The following is a 13,192-nucleotide window of genomic DNA, read 5'->3' on the forward strand; positions in this document are numbered from 1 at the left end:
GCTGGTTCTGATGGATCCGACAGAACCCAGTGGGCCTTCGGTTCCAGGCCCCCACTGATCCAGAATAAAAAGCTCTCACCGGCTGGAGGGTTTCCAGTGAGAGGAGACAGAGCTGCTGTGGTTCCCTGCCCCTGACTGGGTTAGCCTGGGGGGCGGCACGCCGAAAACACCCGCTATCCTGAGGTCTCCTCCTGAGGTCAGAGGTCAGCTGCTTCAGAAGCTCAGATAATCGTTCCTCCCTGGTTAATCGGCCCCTGTGAAGATGTAATTAATCAGGTTTGTAACGGGTTTAGCGCACGGTGCGTTCAGCTGGAGGTAAACGCAGCGCACGGTGCGTTCAGCTGGAGGTAAACGCAGTGCACGGTGCGTTCAGCTGGAGGTAAACGCCGTGCACGTGTGCTTTTATGAGGCGACTGCTGTCCACACCATGAGTACGTCCCGGTAAAGCAGCCAGTTTACGGGCCTTATGGTTCTGAGGTGGTTGGCTGATGGAGAAATATGAGCCGCGATCATTTTAACCCGGTAAAAAACACAGAAATGCGTGTTTTCTGCATTCAGAAGGTCCAAACTGTACTTGTGGGGACAAACTGGTGCGTTCTACATAAAGAAGGTTCTGAGCTCAGCTTCAGGCTTGGGTCAGATTAGCTGAATGTTTAAAGTTCTGTTGGGCTCAGAGGCTGCTGCAGTGTGCCACATCTGTGTGAGTTTGCTCTACCTCAGACCCGGTCCACATCCATGTTTGGTTGGTTCCGGCTCCACAGATGAAGCTTGAGGTGCTGAACTGCCCTCAGCTTATCAGTTACCAGGAAACTCTGTAGGTGAGGTGGTTCTTCTGGTTTTGTGGTGCAGCTGGAGTTATTCTTGGAGAACAAAGCAGGAAAAAGTCAACTTGTGCACCGTTCTGTAGAGAAATGGAAATTAAATGGCAGGAAATCTAAATAAATGTATCTAAATAAATAACTGGAACCACTGACAGCTCTGGAAGTTGAACTGAATCAGATCCAGTCCTTAATGCTGCCTACAGAGAGACTTCTGGGCCTGCAGCAGCTGTTTAAACTCAGTCATACAGGCTGATGCTTCTTCTGGACCTCCGAGTTCCTCTCAGGAACCCCGTCTGGTTCTGCCGTCCCCACAAACCGGGCCGACTCGGTCCAGACTGCCACCAGCTGCTGCCAGAGCAGGGCGTCCCTCTGAGGCCTGTTCAGGGAACACATCCGAACTCCCCTGACTCACACTGAGCCTGGACTTCTGGATCGGTTCTACTTGGCCTCTGTCCTTCCAACAGAACTTAATGCTGACAGCAGAGTTTCTCACTGAAATCTGCCAAAAGTTATTTTTCTCTAAAGGCTGACCTAAAGATTGAAATCGTGCATCCAGCTGTGTTACAGATGTTGTATGAAGGTCACATGTTCTGCAGAGTGTTTACTGACCCTGAGGCCTGACTCACATCAGAACCATGTCCACTGGATCCAGTTTGGTCCAGTGAAGGTTCTGATTAATGTGGAATGTCTGCATGTTTCATGGTTTCTCCGATAAAGACACAGATCTGTTCGGTTCTGTATGTGTTGGGCGGCTGGATGGAAACTTTCTCTAAATCCTTAAATCAAGCTTTCAGACTGATTATTGAGCGATGAAGCAGAAAACAAAGCTCTGCTGTTTGAGGTAAAGTGGGATTTTCAGCTTCTTCTCTCTGTGAGTCTGAGGAATGTTGGGAGCGACTGGAATAACACAAAGAGCCCATCTCTCAGGCTGTAATCACAGCTTTAATTTTAGCTCGCCTGTGCTGCTCACCTCACCACAAGATGTGTGTTTTCTCCAGAACTCGTGGTTCTGCTGAACAGGACGTCTCCAACGAAAACACACAAACCAGATGAGTGTTTAAGTAGTTTGGAAACACACAGAGCTCCTGGTTCTGACCTCAGAGGGAAACATCTTCCTATCAGCCTGACTGCAGAAAGCCCCTCAGCTCTGTTCCTGCTGCTTCAGGCCCGTGATCACGAGCTTTCTGCAGCGCTTCAGTGCAGGAAGGAACAGCCAATCAGTCGCTGAGTGACAGAAATCTCCTGAAAACATCCCGTTTGGTGGAGAGAAACACGAAGTGACCAACGCTGGACTTCCTGCAGAAGGCCATCAGAAGAGCAGCTGCCGCCCCTCCCTCCCCTGAACTGTGCTGTGATGAAGAACATCAGCTGATATGCAGGCAGCTGAGGCCTTCATCATCACCTCTGACTCATTCCGTATCTGCTTCCCACCTCCTCCGGATTCAGTACATTTATGCTCCAAACTCAGCCCTCTGTGGAAGTTCTAATCTGTAAATCTGTGAGACACTAACAGACAGTGGAAGGGAGCTTGTTCTTGGCTGGTAAAAGCGGTGGTGACTGTTCCAGTTACATGTTTCATGTTCTGCTTTGGTTTGAGGAGGCTTCAGTTTGGGCTCAGTCACAGAGCAGGTATTGGCTGGTTCTGGAGGTGTTAAAGACTCTTCCAGCTTTAGGGGTTAAATGTCTCTTTTTGTCTTGTTGTAATGGAGCTGTGAAGGTGGAGCAGTGGCAGCAGGAGCTGTTGGGCTGCCACGGCTCTGCTCTGAATGAATCCCAGCTGCCTGTGAAGGCTCATCAGGGAGGGAGTGGCCGACTATCCCTTCAACAGTAAAGCTACTGTACAAACACAGGATAATTACAGATTGGTTTGATGAAAATCGTCAGGATTATGACTGAGAGGAGGTTCAGGTAACAGCTGCATGTTTGTTAGAGGACTGACGGAGCCGGTTGGAGCTGATCCCTGATCTGTTTGTCACCTCCTCATCAACATGTAAGTTGTTCATCTGGATATCTGTTTGTTAGCAGGAGGTATGAAGTGGTTGGGCTCAGGTCCAGTCTGCAGAGACTCGCTGATATCTGGGTCCATGTTGTCTCTGTTCCAGTGATTAGTGGAAGTCAAACAGCTAGCTGTAGCTACCAGAGATCAGGCTGGTTTTAGCTCAGAGAAGCACTCACTCCTGACTTAAAGTTCAGAATAAACAGAGTCTGTTGGTCCAAACTGAGCAGCTCCTCTCTAACTGGGATTAAAAGCCTGATCACATGACTTCTCTTCTCTTCCCTTCATTGGCTCTCAGCCTGGTTTCAGACTGATTTTGTTGCTCACTTTAAGGTTTAAATGGACCGGCACCAGCCTTCCTGACCGAGCTGCTCCACATTCACAGCCCAGTCAGAGCTCTGAGGGAAACCAGCCAGATGCTCTGAGACATCCCAGAAACTACCTGCAAACAGACGATCTGTGGAAGGGTTTACTTCTCCACATCTGTACAGCTCAGTCATTCATCTCTTCTTCTTGGCTTTTAGCTCCAGTCTGACATCCTTTGAGATTATTTTATTCTGAGCTCTGCATTTATTTGATTTATTGTCTTCCTGCTGTCTGTTGGGTTATGTTTTATTCACATTTTAGCACGTTTTACTGGATTTTACTGCTGTTCTTAGTTACTGACTTTATCCAGCTGTGCAGCACTTTGCTTTAAATGAGATCTGTGGATAAACCTGACCCCGACAGTAGGTTGCATCTCCTCTGAGGAAGGCTCTTCTGCCATCTGTGATCGTCACCTTTGTTATCGGGTTACCTTTGGATTAGTTTGGAGGCAGAGATGGTCAAATCTGGTTCAGAGATCAGAGATGATAAAGAAATGGATTTCACAGAGAGAATGAAACCCGCTCGCAGTGAACGGATCTTTGATCTGGACTCTGTTCTTCTCTCATTTTAAGATAGTCTTTGGACTGAGTCAATCCGCAGTCAGTGGGTGTTATCAGACACCATGCTGTAGAGGAAGATTTGCTCTACTCTGGAAGTTCTGTGGAGGAGAAACAGACTGAGATGTGATCTTTAGAGGTTACTCTGAATAAAGACGCGATCCTCAGAATGGATCCTGCAGACCAAAGTCTTTACAGTTCCATGCATAAACAGACCCACTTACTTAAAAGTAGCCAACTTAACACCTTCTGTGCTGCTGACTCTTTGCATCAGTAAAGCCATCATTGCTTTGTGCTTTTCACTTCAGCTTCTTAAAGGAGACAACTCTTTTGTTTCTGCAGTCAGAGGACGGCAGGTGTGGAAGGAGGTGCAGCCCCGACCTTTTCTTGAACCCTGTTCCTCCCTCAGTCAGTCCCCAGCTGGAAGGATCCATCTCTGAACCACTTCTTGCCTGTATGAAGGCGTCCTGCTGCTGATTGGCTGCTGTTCATGACGTCAGCCACAACACGAACAAACAAAGAAACGTCATACTTTAAGATATTTAAGTATATCGGGGACTTTGTCCCAGTCACCTGCACAGCTCACCTGTCTCTGATTCAAGCTCTGAGTTGGTGTTAAACAGAAGTTAGTTTTCATAAACTTTCTCAGATAGTTTCAGTTCATGTTGATCCAAGAGAGCAGAAACACTTCAGTAAACAGAAATGTTGTGTGGGACTATTTCTCTTTTTGGCATCAGATTAGAAAAGAATTGATTCATCATCCTCATCATCATTACCTCAGTTATAACGATCCCCTCCATCATTTTTCTATTACACCCTGCTGCCATCAGCTGTTCCCACAACCACAAATCACCAGGAGAGAATTCACACAGACGTCTCCCTGCAGAGTGAATCCTGATGAAGACTGCGGTCGGACTGTTGCTGCTGGCAGAGCAGGCGAAGCTGGAAGGAATAAAGGAAGGAAAATCAATGCCTTAACTAAAGAAGAGAGTGAATTATTGATGAGGAGCATGAAATGGGAACCCAAGTGTCGTCTTCTCCCCCACTCTGACTGAGCCAGAAACCACCAGTGAAGACCAGGCTGGGCTGTCTGTGTGGCGTGCACACACACGTGCACACACACGTGCACACACACACCTCCATGTGTGTCTCCACATGTTTCTGCTCTCTGCTGCTTCCTGTCATCATTGAGCTGGTTACGGCTTCACGTTCAGCCTGAATGTTTCCACCCGGGCCAGAACCACCCGACATGTTCAGAGAAATCAGACGTTCCCTCCCAGAAAATGCCTGACATAGCATCAGCTGCTCCTCCTTTTCCGTTGGGAGGTGAGGAGGTGGATGTCAGGGCTGATGGGCATCTTCAATTAAATTCATTTCAACAATACTTTATAAACCCCTAAATTATTCGTTATTAGACCCAAAACAACCCCCTGAGAGGCTGGTGGAAGCAGGTCTTTAAGGGAAGATCCTGGTTAAAGTTTCCTGCTTTCAGTGATTTTAGGTTGTTCTAATTTAAGTTGTTTCTGGAGCTTTAGGAACTTCTGTCTGGATTGTTGCCTGGAAAATACCAACAGAACCACATTCCTGCTCTGAATCTCTGACCTTTACAGAAACCCGTGTCAGACGTGGCCAGAATACGACTTCCTCACAGACTGTAGGTCATGGAGAAGAAGTGTGCCGGGCTTTGTGGTGCTGACTGGCCATTTTTAACAGAATGTGTGGTGAAGAAGTCAGTTCACATATTTTTCAAACGGGGCTCAGGTAACGTTGAACAGAGTAGCTTTTATCTGAAACTTGCTTCAGTTCAGTTGTGGTTCTGACAGGGGGAGGAACCCGATTTGGCCTTCCACACCTCCACTGGTTTCTCAGAAATGTTGAGCTCATACTCGGACCTTTTTACCTGAGTTAATAAGCAGAATGAGAAGTCTGTGCTTATGCTGAATGATGAACTGAAAACACTCAGAGAAACACAGGCCAATGAGAAGCTGAAGCCCCCATACTTCCCCTTAGAGGAACCAGAGTGTGCTGCTGGCCTCATCACTGCGGTGCTGTTAGCAGGTACAGCTGGGAGGAGGAATGTGAAGCCGAGGAGGAGAGCGTGGCCAGGTGAGGTCTGAAAGCTGCCTTTGTGCTGCAGCTGGCAGTCAGAACACTGTCCACCTCTGTGGGCTGTCCTCTGTAATGAGGGGATGTTTGTGAAAAATATGAGGCTGAAAAACCGTTGGCAGTTTGCAGATGTGACACAGAAACCCGTCATCTTCTGTGGTTCTGTTTGATTTCCTTCTCCGTACGGGGCAGCGTTTCTGTCCGCTGCAGAGGTCGGTGCACATCACAGCAGGCGTGATCCCGTGAAATATCCATCTCCTTCACAGGGTGGGGCTCCTGCATGGTTGGAGTTTCCTATTCTCAGCTGGGTCCAGCTGAAGCCTTCTGGCAGCCTCTGAGCGTCACCCAGCTGTGTGACTGTGTGTAATAAGTGTGATTGTGGGGTGCAGATTGCATACGTCTAACCAAATGTGAGAGGCTGTCCAAATAAGAGCCTGGAGTCACTGGGCTATGAGACGTGTTAGTCATGGCATCTGTAGAGACAGCAGTGCTCTGTCTGTGCACTGATGTGTTTGCTTGTTTCTCTGCAGGAGGGGCCCTGCACACAGCAGCATGAGGCATCGAGCTCAGCCTGCGAGCGCAGAGGAATCAGCCTTCTTCACCCTCAGCAGAGGCAATGCTCACAGAGCGGCTGATTCTCGCGTCTGATGGGGAGGACTCGGGCCGACTGAGAGAGAACTCTGAGTGGATAATCCTTCATGGTGCAGTGGACTGAGCCCCGCTCGGAGGCCAGCATGTGTCTCTGTTAGAGGTCAAAGTCTGAACCAGCTGCAGAGCTGCCGGGCCGGGTGGGTCAGAGGACAGAGACTCAGACTGTGCGGACCCTGACAGCCCCCATGCAGGCCCGGAAGAAGTATGTTCTGTTGGGCTTGTGTGCATGCTCCTGGCTGGTCCTCTTCTACTGGGGCGGAGGCGTCCAGCTCCGGCTGCTGCGCCTGCTGACACGCCAGAGGGGGGATGTGGTGCGGCCCTGGCCCAACTGGACCGACCGGGCCTTCTTACCCTGCTACGCCCACCTGGATGAGCTCCAGACAGATCCGGGGATGGCCGAGTCGCCCCGGCAGCGGCGCCAGGCGTGGTCTACCATCTACAAAGACAGCCGCTGTCGCATGGAGACGTGCTTCGACTTCTCCCGGTGTCGGCGCCGAGGAAGGGACGGGTTCCGGGTCTACATATACCCGTCGGAGAAAAGCGACCATGTGTCAGAGAGCTACAGGAAGATCCTGACATCCATAGCTGAGTCCCGCTACTACACACCAGACCCGCGGGAGGCCTGCCTGTTTGTGCTCGGCATAGACACTTTGGACCGGGATCAGCTATCAGGACAGTTTGTGCCCAACATGGATGAACGCATCCGTGGTTACCCGCTGTGGAACGACGGGCGGAACCACCTGATCTTCAACTTGTACTCAGGCACCTGGCCCAACTACACCGAGGACCTGGGCTTCAACATCGGACAGGCCATCTTAGCCAAAGCAAGCCTGAACACAGAACATTTCAGGCCCGGCTTCGACGTCTCCATCCCGCTCTTCTCCAAGGATCACCCGCAGAAGGGCGGAGAGCGGGGCTGGCTGGTGAGGAACTCCACGCCGCCTCGTAGGAAGTACCTGCTGATGTTCAAAGGGAAGCGCTACCTGACGGGCATCGGCTCAGACACCAGGAACGCGCTTCATCACATCCACAACGGGAAGGACATCGTGTCGCTGACCACGTGCCGTCACGGGAAGGACTGGGAGAAGCACAAAGACGCCCGCTGCGACCACGACAACCTGGAGTACGAGAGGTAAGACGTCAGAGATGAGGTGACACAGCTGTTTTTGGGTGTTGCTGCTTTCATGGCAGCACAGATGTTTCCGTGGAGAAGACAGATGTTTTACAGCATCACCAATAAGAAGGAAATGCTCTTCAGAGCTGAATAAGGTCAGCTGGACTTCTGAAGATGTTTCACCTCTCATCTGAAGGGTGTGAATGGTTGGGAAACTTCCTGCTCAGTGCTGTCGTTGTTAGGTTGGTGAGACCACAGATCCTCCAGTTTAACATAGACTCTCCTCTGGAACCAGAATGTGGACTTTACTGTCCTCGGTGTGCCCCGTCTCCTGCAGATGGAGGTGAACTGCTGAGCCTGGACCTGAGGTTTTGGTTCTTCTGTGAAGTTGGGTTCTCCTATATAAAGGTCCAGGACATACAACCCTCTGTAAGGGTGTTTTATTCTTTGGGTGAAGCAGTCTGAGGGTGTTCTTCGGCTTTTGGAGAAGATCCTTCTCAGTGTCTCGTAGACTCCTGCCACAGATGAAATTAGAATATGTTCTTCTTCTCTTCTCTGATTATGTTGTTTGGTCCGGGTTTCTTTGCTGGTTTCACAAAGGCCCAGTTTGGATATTCAAACTGACCTAAAAAACCCGCCAACAGCTCCTCTGCTGCTTATGAGCTGATACTCCCACCAACTAGTTTACAACTGAAGAAGCCTTTCAGATGAGAGAAACGTCTTCAGGAACCAAGAAGAAGTCCAGCTGACCTGATTCAGCTCTGAAGATCACCTGACCTGGATGGCTGACATGCATTTGCTGGTTGTTTGTGTGTTTTTTACACTGGTTGTAAAGAAACCTGGTAGAATGTGTGTGTGCTCAGAAGAAGCTGCAGATAACAACAGCACAGAGAGCTGTGACTTTTATCGTGTTTGAAAGCAGCTGGTAGTCCAACTCAGGCGAGTTATCTTCAGTTCTGAGCATCATTTTTAAGAGAATAATGAAGAGCATCAGACAACACATTCAAGATTTAAGCGTTTATTGTCATATATACAGTGCATATTAGAAACATGTTCCTGCACAATGAGATTCTTTCTTTGCTGTCAGAAAGATTGCCGAAAGGTTGAAAGGGCAAAATAAAGTGAAAGGGTAGCGTGCGGTAAAAGGGTAGCGTGCGGTAAAAGGGTAGCGTGTGGTAAAAGGGTAGCGTGTGGTAAAAGGGTAGCGTGTGGTAAAAGGGTAGCGTGTGGTAAAAGGGTAGCATGTGGTAAAAGGGTAGCGTGTGGTAAAAGGGGAGCGTGTGGTAAAAGGGTAGCGTGCGGTAAAAGGGTAGCGTGCGGTAAAAGGGTAGCGTGCGGTAAAAGGGTAGCGTGTGGTAAAAGGGTAGCGTGTGGTAAAAGGGTAGCGTGTGGTAAAAGGGTAGCGTGTGGTAAAAGGGTAGCGTGTGGTAAAAGGGTAGCGTGTGGTAAAAGGGTAGCGTGTGGTAAAAGGGTAGCGTGTGGTAAAAGGGTAGCGTGTGGTAAAAGGGTAGCGTGTGGTAAAAGGGTAGCGTGCGGTAAAAGGGTAGCGTGCGGTAAAAGGGTAGCGTGCGGTAAAAGGGTAGCGTGCGGTAAAAGGGTAGCGTGCGGTAAAAGGGTAGCGTGCGGTAAAAGGGTAGCGTGTGGTAAAAGGGGAGCGTGTGGTAAAAGGGTAGCGTGTGGTAAAAGGGTAGCGTGCGGTAAAAGGGTAGCGTGCGGTAAAAGGGTAGCGTGCGGTAAAAGGGTAGCGTGCGGTAAAAGGGTAGCGTGTGGTAAAAGGGGAGCGTGAGGTAAAAGGGGAGCGTGCGGTAAAAGGGTAGCGTGCGGTAAAAGGGTAGCGTGCGGTAAAAGGGTAGCGTGCGGTAAAAGGGGAGCGTGCGGTAAAAGGGGAGCGTGCGGTAAAAGGGTAGCGTGCGGTAAAAGGGGAGCGTGTGGTAAAAGGGTAGCGTGCGGTAAAAGGGTAGCGTGCGGTAAAAGGGGAGCGTGTGGTAAAAGGGTAGCGTGTGGTAAAAGGGGAGCGTGTGGTAAAAGGGTAGCGTGAGGTAAAAGGGGAGCGTGCGGTAAAAGGGTAGCGTGCGGTAAAAGGGTAGCGTGCGGTAAAAGGGTAGCGTGCGGTAAAAGGGGAGCGTGCGGTAAAAGGGGAGCGTGCGGTAAAAGGGTAGCGTGCGGTAAAAGGGGAGCGTGTGGTAAAAGGGTAGCGTGTGGTAAAAGGGTAGCGTGCGGTAAAAGGGTAGCGTGCGGTAAAAGGGTAGCGTGCGGTAAAAGGGTAGCGTGTGGTAAAAGGGTAGCGTGTGGTAAAAGGGGAGCGTGAGGTAAAAGGGGAGCGTGCGGTAAAAGGGTAGCGTGCGGTAAAAGGGTAGCGTGCGGTAAAAGGGTAGCGTGCGGTAAAAGGGGAGCGTGCGGTAAAAGGGGAGCGTGCGGTAAAAGGGTAGCGTGCGGTAAAAGGGGAGCGTGTGGTAAAAGGGTAGCGTGCGGTAAAAGGGTAGCGTGTGGTAAAAGGGGAGCGTGTGGTAAAAGGGTAGCGTGCGGTAAAAGGGTAGCGTGCGGTAAAAGGGTAGCGTGCGGTAAAAGGGTAGCGTGCGGTAAAAGGGGAGCGTGTGGTAAAAGGGTAGCGTGTGGTAAAAGGGTAGCGTGCGGTAAAAGGGTAGCGTGCGGTAAAAGGGTAGCGTGCGGTAAAAGGGTAGCGTGCGGTAAAAGGGTAGCGTGCGGTAAAAGGGGAGCGTGTGGTGAAAGGGTAGCGTGTGGTAAAAGGGGAGCGTGTGGTAAAAGGGGAGCGTGAGGTAAAAGGGTAGCGTGCGGTAAAAGGGTAGCGTGCGGTAAAAGGGGAGCGTGAGGTAAAAGGGTAGCGTGTGGTAAAAGGGGAGCGTGCGGTAAAAGGGTAGCGTGTGGTAAAAGGGTAGCGTGTGGTGAAAGGGTAGCGTGCGGTAAAAGGGTAGCGTGTGGTAAAAGGGTAGCGTGTGGTAAAAGGGGAGCGTGAGGTAAAAGGGTAGCGTGTGGTAAAAGGGGAGCGTGCGGTAAAAGGGTAGCGTGTGGTAAAAGGGTAGCGTGCGGTAAAAGGGTAGCGTGTGGTAAAAGGGTAGCGTGCGGTAAAAGGGTAGCGTGTGGTAAAAGGGGAGCGTGTGGTAAAAGGGGAGCGTGAGGTAAAAGGGTAGCGTGTGGTAAAAGGGGAGCGTGCGGTAAAAGGGTAGCGTGTGGTAAAAGGGGAGCGTGTGGTGAAAGGGTAGCGTGTGGTAAAAGGGTAGCGTGTGGTAAAAGGGTAGCGTGTGGTAAAAGGGTAGCGTGCGGTAAAAGGGTAGCGTGTGGTAAAAGGGTAGCGTGTGGTAAAAGGGTAGCGTGTGGTAAAAGGGGAGCGTGTGGTAAAAGGGGAGCGTGAGGTAAAAGGGGAGCGTGTGGTAAAAGGGTAGCGTGCGGTAAAAGGGTAGCGTGCGGTAAAAGGGTAGCGTGTGGTAAAAGGGGAGCGTGAGGTAAAAGGGTAGCGTGCGGTAAAAGGGTAGCGTGCGGTAAAAGGGTAGCGTGCGGTAAAAGGGTAGCGTGTGGTAAAAGGGTAGCGTGTGGTAAAAGGGGAGCGTGTGGTAAAAGGGTAGCGTGCGGTAAAAGGGTAGCGTGCGGTAAAAGGGTAGCGTGCGGTAAAAGGGTAGCGTGCGGTAAAAGGGGAGCGTGTGGTAAAAGGGTAGCGTGTGGTAAAAGGGTAGCGTGCGGTAAAAGGGTAGCGTGCGGTAAAAGGGTAGCGTGCGGTAAAAGGGTAGCGTGCGGTAAAAGGGTAGCGTGCGGTAAAAGGGGAGCGTGTGGTGAAAGGGTAGCGTGTGGTAAAAGGGGAGCGTGTGGTAAAAGGGGAGCGTGAGGTAAAAGGGTAGCGTGCGGTAAAAGGGTAGCGTGCGGTAAAAGGGGAGCGTGTGGTGAAAGGGTAGCGTGTGGTAAAAGGGTAGCGTGTGGTAAAAGGGTAGCGTGTGGTAAAAGGGTAGCGTGCGGTAAAAGGGTAGCGTGTGGTAAAAGGGTAGCGTGTGGTAAAAGGGTAGCGTGTGGTAAAAGGGGAGCGTGTGGTAAAAGGGGAGCGTGAGGTAAAAGGGGAGCGTGTGGTAAAAGGGTAGCGTGCGGTAAAAGGGTAGCGTGCGGTAAAAGGGTAGCGTGTGGTAAAAGGGGAGCGTGAGGTAAAAGGGTAGCGTGCGGTAAAAGGGTAGCGTGCGGTAAAAGGGTAGCGTGCGGTAAAAGGGTAGCGTGTGGTAAAAGGGTAGCGTGTGGTAAAAGGGGAGCGTGTGGTAAAAGGGTAGCGTGCGGTAAAAGGGTAGCGTGCGGTAAAAGGGTAGCGTGCGGTAAAAGGGGAGCGTGTGGTAAAAGGGTAGCGTGTGGTAAAAGGGGAGCGTGTGGTAAAAGGGTAGCGTGTGGTAAAAGGGTAGCGTGTGGTGAAAGGGTAGCGTGTGGTAAAAGGGTAGCGTGTGGTAAAAGGGGAGCGTGTGGTAAAAGGGTAGCGTGTGGTAAAAGGGTAGCGTGTGGTAAAAGGGGAGCGTGTGGTAAAAGGGGAGCGTGTGGTAAAAGGGTAGCGTGTGGTAAAAGGGTAGCGTGTGGTAAAAGGGTAGCGTGCGGTAAAAGGGTAGCGTGCGGTAAAAGGGGAGCGTGTGGTAAAAGGGTAGCGTGGGGTAAAAGGGTAGCGTGTGGTAAAAGGGTAGCGTGTGGTAAAAGGGGAGCGTGTGGTAAAAGGGGAGCGTGTGGTAAAAGGGTAGCGTGTGGTAAAAGGGGAGCGTGTGGTAAAAGGGGAGCGTGTGGTAAAAGGGTAGCGTGTGGTAAAAGGGTAGCGTGCGGTAAAAGGGTAGCGTGTGGTAAAAGGGGAGCGTGTGGTAAAAGGGGAGCGTGTGGTAAAAGGGTAGCGTGTGGTAAAAGGGTAGCGTGTGGTAAAAGGGGAGCGTGGGGTAAAAGGGTAGCGTGTGGTAAAAGGGTAGCGTGTGGTAAAAGGGGAGCGTGTGGTAAAAGGGTAGCGTGTGGTAAAAGGGTAGCGTGCGGTGAAAGGGTAGCGTGCGGTAAAAGGGTAGCGTGGGGTAAAAGGGTAGCGTGTGGTAAAAGGGTAGCGTGTGGTAAAAGGGTAGCGTGTGGTAAAAGGGTAGCGTGTGGTAAAAGGGTAGCGTGTGGTAAAAGGGTAGCGTGTGGTAAAAGGGTAGCGTGTGGTAAAAGGGTAGCGTGAGGTAAAAGGGTAGCGTGTGGTAAAAGGGTAGCGTGTGGTAAAAGGGTAGCGTGTGGTAAAAGGGGAGCGTGTGGTAAAAGGGTAGCGTGTGGTAAAAGGGTAGCGTGTGGTAAAAGGGTAGCGTGTGGTAAAAGGGTAGCGTGTGGTAAAAGGGTAGCGTGTGGTAAAAGGGTAGCGTGTGGTAAAAGGGTAGCGTGAGGTAAAAGGGTAGCGTGTGGTAAAAGGGGAGCGTGAGGTAAAAGGGGAGCGTGTGGTAAAAGGGTAGCGTGTGGTAAAAGGGTAGCGTGTGGTAAAAGGGTAGCGTGTGGTAAAAGGGTAGCGTGTGGTAAAAGGGTAGCGTGAGGTAAAAGGGTAGCGTGTGGTAAAAGGGTAGCGTGTGGTAAAAGGGTAGCGTGTGGTAAAAGGGTAGCG

The 13,192-nt window shown here is 50.8% G+C and overlaps 1 protein-coding gene across 3 annotated transcripts in view; it reads left to right on the plus strand.

Annotated features, from left to right (window-relative positions):
* Positions 1 to 13,192, plus strand: part of ext1c (exostoses (multiple) 1c) — a 61,213-nt gene that overhangs the window by 1,169 nt on the left and 46,852 nt on the right. For all 3 annotated transcript variants that reach the window (XM_072370989.1, XM_072370990.1, XM_072370991.1), the window contains exon 2: positions 6,377 to 7,629. In XM_072370989.1, coding sequence (XP_072227090.1) covers positions 6,683 to 7,629 — 947 coding nt within the window. In that variant the 5' untranslated portion in view covers positions 6,377 to 6,682. The remainder of the gene's footprint in view (positions 1 to 6,376; positions 7,630 to 13,192) is intronic.

Source organism: Leuresthes tenuis, unplaced genomic scaffold, assembly GCF_036924035.1.
Source record: "Leuresthes tenuis unplaced genomic scaffold, fLeuTen1.0.hap1 SCAF_18, whole genome shotgun sequence".
Classification (NCBI taxonomy): Eukaryota; Metazoa; Chordata; class Actinopteri; order Atheriniformes; family Atherinopsidae; genus Leuresthes; species Leuresthes tenuis.